Source organism: Harmonia axyridis, chromosome 2 (assembly GCF_914767665.1).
Source record: "Harmonia axyridis chromosome 2, icHarAxyr1.1, whole genome shotgun sequence".
In the NCBI taxonomy this organism is placed as follows: domain Eukaryota; kingdom Metazoa; phylum Arthropoda; class Insecta; order Coleoptera; family Coccinellidae; genus Harmonia; species Harmonia axyridis.
The window spans coordinates 59,826,803-59,836,884 of record NC_059502.1 but is presented as its reverse complement, the minus strand read 5'-3'; the positions used below and the strand labels follow the sequence as shown (position 1 = coordinate 59,836,884).

Genomic DNA, 10,082 nt, shown 5'->3' with positions numbered 1-10,082 from the left:
TACTGAGAAACCATTCTTCTGTACCTCTCACATAAATGGACACTCATGTATTTTCTATCGGTTGGTGTAAATGAGGACCAACTTCATTTCCATCAAGATCAAGTGTTTTAGGTAAGCGGTAAAGCTGCCTGAAAAGTTTTTCTACTACTTCAATAAGAAATGGACTAGTTCTGAATTATTTCGTAATTATAATCACATGCAGTTACCCATCATTTTCCTTGTCTTTCATTTTCTATAGGTGTAAGTATATTGTGTGATCGAAATTAATATTCACAATATGACAGTCGAATGTCGATATTGTAAATAATTCGTTAAAAGTTTTAACTGAAAGATATATTGGTGTCGCACACAGGAGCAATACGCTATTAGCAACCAGCAGCAAGCATTATTATAGACGGTATTAATTTCACGTTCATTTGTATGTAACTTGATATTGCTATCATTGCCAGTTGCTTTTTGCTCCAGTGTGATTCCCCACTTAAGTATCTTCCAGTCATAATGCATATTCCTTTAGGGAGGAATTCAAGCATTTGATTATTTATTTATGGTTTATTTATTTTCTATTCCATCTATTCTATTTTCATTTCATAATAATATGAGGAACAGGAATTAGAAGTAATTTTGTTCGATTTAGAATACGTAAAATTTCATAGTATCTATAAATCTAACAGTTGACGAATGAATAAGAGATGATGTACTATTGAGAGGTCGGTAGAAGAATAGTTATGGCTACCAATGCCAACACATTATCTAAGTGGGAAGTAATGTAATAATCTGGATTTCAATATTGTATTAAATGACATAGCGATAATGATTAAATTGGTACAAGGACTGTTTAACAAGTGACTGGTACATCGATATAAGATTTGATAGATTGGAAGAGACGAAAAGATGAAAAAGGAGTCGTTTTTTTTATATTTATTAGTTAGATTGCGCAGTTTGCAATATATCTCATTTTTATTTTCAATTACGTTTTTTAAGTCTTCTGAATATTTGGAGATTAATGAAACTCAATATTCAAATATTTAGGCTCTTTATTTTACAATCACAATGTTTTATAAATATTGCTATCATAAAGACTTAAAAAAATTATACATAATGATAACATTTCCTAGTAGGATAGAAAATTCGCAAGAATATTTCAGTATTTACAATTTGAGCTATAATTTCATCATTTGTAATCACCCATAACACTCTCATACTATACATAAAACAAGCATCAAGGGAATTTTTACATTGAAATACAAATGATAGTTTAAAATGATAAAAAAATGAATTATTTACAATGTAAAACAATAAGATAATTTACATAACTATGTTGTATCAGTTTCATAACTTAATTTGTTGTGGCACATATTGAAATCATTAATATGACAAGGTAAAAAGTTTTCAAGTATCGGCGAATTATTTATCAGTTCAATAGAACATATTGAACAACATTAGAAGAATAGTCAAACATGAAAATGGTAGAATGGAATAACGGATCTGAATTTAATTATGAAGATTTCGACTGGAAACCACGCAAATCATCAGGGTTTCATTGAAGCTATTTTCTTAAAAAAAATATACATTATTAAAACTTTTTCTATACAAAAAATATCTTTGGTATATATTTTTCTCATTTATAACAAGAACATGTTAATAACAATTCAAAATATTCAATAAAAAGCTTAGTTTCCAAATATATCAATCAATAATTACCATGAATTAATTTCTCTAATATTGTGATTTTTATTACATCAATTTATTGAACATAATTAAACTGTGAAATGATAAGTGTGGAAGCTCACAAATACTTTCTGCTCATTTCTCTAAAAAGAATTCAGAAAGCTCTTTAAATCACGACATTAATTGAAGGGTTCTTTAGAAATTGACCAATATAATCGATTTTTGATATGTACAAAGTGAAAAATGACAGATATGTTAGGCTAGTCCATTGCTGGACAATAATAAGTATTCGATGGGATTATTGAAAATCTCATCACAATGTATTAATTAATTTTGTCCAACAATTCAATTCGATGTTAAGATATAAAAATCATTCGAATATATAAATTAATTATTGCATAGCCTTGTGACAAAGTGAAACAAGTTTCTGTGGAAAAGTCATTAATTCTTATGAAAATATGTATAAAATAATCTTCAAGATTGTATATACTATCGGAATGATGAAGAGGATTAGCTATAAAAAATGTACAAAACTGAAGGAAAAAATCAGTACTATGCATTTTCATGTATCTACTGGTATTTTGTACTGTCTTATGAAATTTATTGGAAGATACTTATTATCTCATTTCCTTTCATTGTTTCTTTTGATTTTGAAATTAAATTGATGTTATTATTAATTATTCAAGCTGTGGACGGAAGCGGCAGTTTTTGGCTGTAAAATCTCAGAGTAATAAAATACATAGATATGTCATTTCCATTTTGATCAGCGTGTTTTTATATACTTTGAAATATCACTTTAGCAAAAGTATAATTTTCATTTCTTCTTCCTTTGATGTTTTAAAAGTGAACTATTGTCTTCAGAAGAACAGGTATAACAACAAACCCCCACCTTTTTTCGCCACCTTGTTCACAAATCAAAAAAACAAAGATAGACAATAGTTGGCTCTACAATAAATTAGAGAATTCAGTATTTTATAACTCTGAGTGTGAAATACACAAGCATTGTTATTGCCGATAGTAAAATTAGTAATTCAACTTGTTGGAGAAGGCGAGCTTCTTTGAATTTTGCTAGTTCACTATTCTTTTATATTTTGCAAAAGTAATTAATGTTAAAAATTAAATCTTGAAGAACTGCACATTTACTCGTTGTACGTAATAATACTGATGCGGATGTCTAAACAATATTTGAAAAAGTGTTATTTTCCGCATGACTTTTCCACAGAACAGAAAAGGAATTGACCAATACTGATTTTATTTACATAGAATATTTTCGCATAAAAAACTACAGAAAAATAGTGGTAAAATTGATATCATTTTCGATTGATAGATTCTCAGTCTTTTCGTAATTGAAAATCACTTTAAGTCACTACGTTTTTAACGTTTCATTATACATGCGTGGCCATCGTACCGCGTTTGATGGTTGTGGCATTCGATGTGGGTATGATATACTGACTTGTAGGAGAGTTCGGAAGTCTTGTCATCTGTGGTATGGAACCGTTCGCACCTGTAGCCATAACACTGTTCACCACATTAGCACTTGCAGTCATCATGGCAGTAGAGCCTACAATTCGCGAATTATCTCTAGAATACGGAGGAGGAGCTGGTGTGGCCACTGGATTAGCAGTGTTTGGGGTGGGAAGCCCTACCGAGGAGCTCCTGAGGTAAGGGTTACCGTATGTGGCACTGAAACGGGGATCTATCCCCAAAGAAGGTAGACCCCCATTGGGCATACTCATGGGTATGTCATTCAATTGAAGACTATTGGCACCCGAGGACAGTTGATGCGATTGCAATGAGTTGAGTTGTAACCTGGTAGACTGATTTATGGTTGGGTCCATCGAGGTTATTGGAGGTTGCATCATTGGAGGGTTGTAATCTCTGGAGTAGTCTACGTAAGGTACATATCCGTTGTTATTATGGCCATCCTGAAACAAAACAAGAATGTTTTCATTAGATTGAGTCAAATAAGAATTTAGAATCATTGCTTCCGATTAAAAAACGGAAATATTTATATAGAATCCCAATTTTAGATATTGATAATGAATCATGGAAAAATAAACTACTGAACCAAACAATTACCCTCCGCGTTAAAACTAAATCATAAAAAGTTCAATGTTATTAGAAGCCATATTTTTCGATATCTTTTATACACATATGAAATTTAAGAAATATATTGTAAATAGTTTTCAAGCAATTGAGTCTTCTGAAACAAATGTTGGTTGTAGATTCGTGCCATCATTTGCAAAAAAAAAACAGTGAAATCATTATTCTCTATTTCAGTATAGTTCATTACAATACTGAAAACAGTGCTGCAATCTACTCATTACAGGATTATTTTCAGTTATATTTTTCGTTTGGTGGTTGTCTACACTGACTTCGGAACCTATCAAATTTCAACACACTTCAATTGTCAATATTATATATTCGTAATTTGGATGTAGTGAAATGATTTGCAACATCATTCGAAATTTCTATAATTTCTGGTGATGTTAAATTGATTTCGTCAGACATAATTCGCGATTTTTGCGTAGTTATGAATTATTTCCAAATTCGAAACGTACAATAAGATATTATAATACTGGGATGTATGATATAATCTGAATTTTTCATTAAATTTCGACAATATTACACAAAAATTGACTGAAATACAGAAAATATCGTCTAATACTCGTTGTAGAAGGCAATTCCAACACTCATGCGTTCGAAAATTCGCTCGTTTTCGAATTTCGCATTCGTGTTGGAATAATTCAATCTAAATTTTTGGTTATAGAATCTGTAGTTTTATACTGTAATAGTAGCAATATTCTACTTGAATTCGACTCGATATTCCAATTCAAACTTCTCATCATGTGAAATGCAAAGCAACAGGGTGATATTTTTTTGGGACAGTACCCGCTTATATTTTTTTTGGGTGAACCAGTAGTTTTGTTGTATCCACTATCGATGTCGAGAAAAAATTCCAAAATTCTCTAATAAACTTCAGGAAACTCCAAATTATTTTAAAGATCCACTGAGTAAATAGTGATGAATAAACGAATTATAAGTTTTTGTAATAATTTACTCAATCTGTAGAGCAAATTAATAAAGTTTTCAAATATTGAACTGTTCCAGCCGTTTGGTAGTTGATCATGATTGAAACAAGTTTTTATTATATTAATTGGTAGTAAAACTCAGTAGTAATAATAACTTAAAAATAACAAAAAAGAAAGAAAGAAACAAACAACAAGAAACAAACACAATCTCGCAAACAAAGCCTTTATGGGACTTTTTTCTTAAAATTATCCAAGTGATTTCTCTTTTTTTTTTCGTAGCTCCATTTTAGGAACACCCTATACAATTTTACTCATGGCAACTGTTGAGACTTCTGATCATTATTATGAATCAAAGACTCCCAAAACCCTTGACATTCAATCAATATTATGCATAAAATTAAAAAAAGTCATAAACTAGCTGAGCAAAATCTAATCCTCATTTCTCTTTAAGAATCCGAATATCTCCTACATCTTTATAGTAATGATCTTTCCATCTGTTCGAGAGGTATTGGTGGCCTTCAAATTTTCCAAAGGTGTCTAACTTGAAACGAACCAATAAATTTTTCAGTTCGAATTGGTTCGATGTCAGGATAGAGAAAAGGAATTCTCCGCTTATACACTTGTCATTCTCAATTATATTATTACAGTTCATTTGAGCGAGAAACGAATTAAAATTCGAGAAATCGGCGGCGGCATCGGAGTGGATTATTAGTTCGTTTCGGTTCACTAATCTATCGGCGATAATATATTTGAAAAGTCGAATTTGTATAATAGGGAAGTTTTGGGCGTTTCGGTAACTTAAATTAGCTACTTCACGGGCAGGATAAATTGATCCTTGAGGGAATATTGATTGCTCCTTTCAAGCTGTTCGAAATTCTTAGTAGAATGAGATATGATGTAACGGGTGTTTTTTTAGAGCTATAGAACTTTAAATTGCAATAGAACAACGATGGATTATTCGATTGACATGAATTTCATTTATCCGCAAGATAATCTTGTGGCATTACATTTTAAATATGATTTCTGTCATATGACCGCCACGGCTGGCTCGGATGTAGTCCAATCTGGACGTCCAATTTTCGATGACTGTTTCCAACATTTGTTGCCGTATATCGGCAATAACACGGCGAATGTTGTCTTCCAAATGGTCAAGGGTTTGTGGCTTATCCGCATAGACCAATGACTTCACATAGCCCCACACAAAGTAGTCTAGCGGTGTTAAATTACAAGATCTTGGAGGCCAATTCACAGGTCCAAAACGTGAAATTAGGCGGTCACCAAACGTGTCTTTCAATAAATCAATTGTGGCACGAGCTGTGTGACATGTTGCGCCGTCTTGTTGGAACCACAGCTCCTGGACATCATGGTTGTTCAATTCAGCAATGAAAAAGTTAGTAATCATGGCTCTTTACCGATCACCTTCGACTGTAACGTTCTGGCCATCATCGTTTTTGAAAAAGTACCGGCCAATGATTCCACCAGCCCATAAAGCGCACCAACAGTCAGTTTTTCTTGATGTAACGGTGTTTCAACGTACAATTGAGGATTAGCTTCACTCCAAATGCGGCAGTTTTATTTGTTGACGTAGCCATTCAACCAGAAGTGCGCTTCATCGTTAAACAAAATAAAATGAACGTAGTGCGCGATACGTATTCCGCACAGAACCATTATTTTCGAAATAAAATTGCACTATTTGCAAGCGTTGTTCAGGCTTGAGTCTATTCATGATGAATTGCCAAACCAAACTGAGAATAAATCACTTGACAGCTGTTAAATCGGTCGCCATCTTGAATAGTTATGCCCACTTAAAGTTATATACCTCGAAAAAAACACCCGTTACAATGAAAAGTCGTTATTCATATTAATGAACTGTTTCCATTGATTCAAGTAACAAATTCTATTAAATCAATGAAATGTTCATTATTAAAATATATATTTGGTTCATTATTCAATCGACACTTGTACTTGTTCGAAGTAGTTAAGAGGGAACACCACCACGTGGCTGCTCAGTTCAAAACAAAATAAGAGATATTTCTTCTTACAATTCACCGATTTTTATGGGATTTTCACATGATTTCTTAAACAATGATCTACATGGTAAAAAGTGAATATTTTCAATTTGTGAATGAAAAATTTAAAAAATATTTTGGTAACTTTTCGTTCTTCGCAAAAAAATTGATGATATGCACTTGGTGCCAAGCCCTGATATATTTTTAAGATATTTGTGATAAAAACCTACCAAAAATCATTACAAAAGAGGTAAAACTATAAATTCGTGAAAGTTGTCGTAAACTCATGCACTCAACTACTTATTTGCTTCAAAAAAATAAAGAAGATGAAGTGAATGTACAATTTCGTACACCGTACAAAGTTTGGTCATCGCAGGAGCGCCCGAGAGGAAATGAATGGGTAAGTTTGACTGATACGCGAAAAACTACGTGGTGGTAATCCCTCTTGATGTTCGTCTTTATACATATAATGAACAAACATTACTATACAATGAATATTTCATGCAAACTCAACATCAATTTCAGAATCGTGATATGGATGAAGAGGGATTTATAATATCAATGATATATAATCAATGTTTATGATTGTTATTATATTATATTGATGAAAAAGTTCATTGTATCAATGAAATCAAGTTGATGATTGCCATTATTTAATACAAGGAATAATTTTTTTTTCTACTGTTTTTTTTTACTGTTACGATCCGAAGTGCTTCAATTGAAATATTGCAAAATCTAAAAATAGGAAATGTTCAGGAAAGATGAGGTAATATTTGAGTGTTAGTGAACATTTTGTCTGTCTGTCAACGATTCACTTTACAGAGTGTTCTGAATGAAATCTTGATTTTCATTATTTTTTTCCACCTTTCTATAAAACAGAAAACATAATAACTAAGGGCAGCATTTGAATCGTTGTGTTCTCGAGGAATCAAGCTATAATTAAAAAAGAGAAAATTGCTCAAATCGGCTGAAAGGTTGAAAAAATTAAATACAAACTTCGTTTTTGTTCCCTTTCGAAATTTTTGAACAACTATGCAACATTGTATTTCTTTCATTTCCCCTTAGAAAAAACAATTTCAAACGCGTGAGAATACAATTGAAATACAAGAGAATCATTTTTGTTGATACTTACTTTGGGAAAGCTGGGTTCCGTATAATCGGCTGAATACCTATAGACATCCTGTCCAGACAAGTTGACAGGGCCTGCAAGTGGCACCCCAATTCTTGTGATCACAGACTCACTTCCGGTTTCCGATTCTGCCCCCGGAATATAATCCAGATCGCAGTGGACGTTGCTGTTCGAAGATCCAGTTCGTAGGTCGAGTTTCAAGTCGGAAATATTCGAAGATCGGTCGGATTCTTTACATTGTTTTTCCATCGTGTTCGTGTCGCCTGAAAAAAATCATAGTTAGTTGCTTTAGTGAGGTCTATGCCGAATTCGCTGAATATCATATTGCAACTGTGCCCAGCAGCAAATTATTGAATCGAAATATAGGAATACGTATTTTAAACTTCAAAATTCTTTTCTTGAACTCGTATGCATCTATTTGGGGAATTAATAAAAAAGGCTAACTAGTGAATTTAGGAAGGTATACCTATTTCGAATGGTGGAAGAAAGTATCCCTAATCGATAAACGATAATTCAATAATATAAGGCCAATTGAAAAGTCCCCGGTCTGATGCATAGATGGCGGTGCTAGTATTGAATCCATATGATTTTAAGTTAGTACCAAACTTCAAACGATACGTGTCAAAATTTGACAGCAGTCCGACCATTAGTGTGTGAGATATTGCGTTGTGAGTGTAGCTACTTTTGTTATTTGAAAAAAGATGGAACGGAAATATTTCGTGTGCTGATAAAATATTGCTTTTTGAAGGGAACAAGTACAGTTGAAGCAAAATCTTGGCTTGATGAAGAGTTTCCAGGGTCTGCACCAGGAAATCAAGCATCAAGTTCAGCTAAGTTCAAACGTGGTGAAATGAGCACCGAAGACGGCGAACGCAGTGGACGCCCAAAAGAGGCTGTCACCAACGAAAAAATCGAAAAAGTTCACAAAATAATTTTGAATGACCGTGAAGTGAAGTTGATCGAGATAGCAGACATTGTGAAGATATAATCTGAACATGCACATCATATCATTCACGAATATTTGTACATGAGGAAGCTGTGTGCAAAATGGGTGTCATGCGAGCTCACAATCGATCAAAAGCAACAACCTGTTAATGATTCTGAGCAGTGTTTGAAGCTGTTGAAGTGCAATAAACTTGAATTTTTGCGTCGATTATGATAATGGTTGAAACATGGCCCCATCATATCACTACGGAGACCAATCGACGGTCAGCTGAGTGGACTGCACAAGGTGAACCGAATCCAAAGCGAGGAAAAACACAACAGTCAGCATTCTGGGATGCGTAAGGTATAATATTCATTGATTACCCCCAAAAGGGCCAGACCATCAACAGCGATTATTATATAGCGTTATTGGATCGTTTGAAGGATGAAATCGTTAAAAAACAGTCCCATTTTAAAAAAAAAAGTTGCTGTTTAATCAAGAAAATGCGCCGTGTCACCAATCAATGAAAACAATAGCAAAATTGCATGAATTGCTTCTGCATTCACCTTATTCACCAGATCTGGCCCCCAGAGACTTTTTCCTGTTCTTAGACCTCAAAAGAATGCTCGCTAAAAAGGAATTTAGAGCCAGTGAAGAAGTAATCGCCGAAACTGAGGCCTATTTTGAAGCGAAAGACAAATTGTACTATAAAAATGGTATCAAAAAGTTGGAAGATCGCTATAATCGCTGTATCACCCTCGAAGGCAACTATATTGAATAATAGAATTTTGCCAAAAAAATGTGTTTTACTATGGTAGACCGGGACTTTACAATTGGCCTGTTACATCCGTCTTATTAAAAAAAAACGAAATAATGATAAACCTAACGATTAAAATAGTAAACAAAGTACTGCAAAATAACTGTTCCATTTTGTTAATATAAATAAAATAAATAATCATTCAGAAAATCTGATCTATACCTAAATAAGATAATCAAAGAATTTGGTGTAAAATAAAAAGAACAAGAGAATGAATACAAGAATTTACTGCAGTCAGAAGCAGTTAACAGATACCTACCTTCTCGTGGTGGTTTCTTGGCACTCTGTCGTTGGCAGAGAAATACTATCATGATTATGACAATAACGATGACTACTAATAACACCCCGCCAATTATGATGATGAGTAATGGAAAACTTTCTGTAAAAAAAAATATTGGGTTGGTAGGATTAAGTTATCAAAATACTATCAATATTTCAATTATGAAATTTCAAGGATGATGGATCTGAAAACGTTTCGTCGCTACATCAGTAACTGAAATTC

The 10,082-nt window shown here is 33.1% G+C and overlaps 1 protein-coding gene across 3 annotated transcripts in view; it reads right to left on the bottom strand.

Moving 5' to 3' along the window:
* Positions 1-1,016: 1,016 nt before the first annotated feature.
* Positions 1,017-10,082, bottom strand: part of LOC123672461 (irregular chiasm C-roughest protein-like) — a 140,112-nt gene continuing 131,046 nt past the window's right edge. For all 3 annotated transcript variants that reach the window (XM_045606556.1, XM_045606558.1, XM_045606557.1), the window contains 3 exons: positions 9,840-9,959; positions 7,842-8,101; positions 1,017-3,593 (listed from right to left, as the gene is read on the bottom strand). In XM_045606556.1, coding sequence (XP_045462512.1) covers positions 3,054-3,593; positions 7,842-8,101; positions 9,840-9,959 — 920 coding nt within the window. In that variant the 3' untranslated portion in view covers positions 1,017-3,053. The remainder of the gene's footprint in view (positions 3,594-7,841; positions 8,102-9,839; positions 9,960-10,082) is intronic.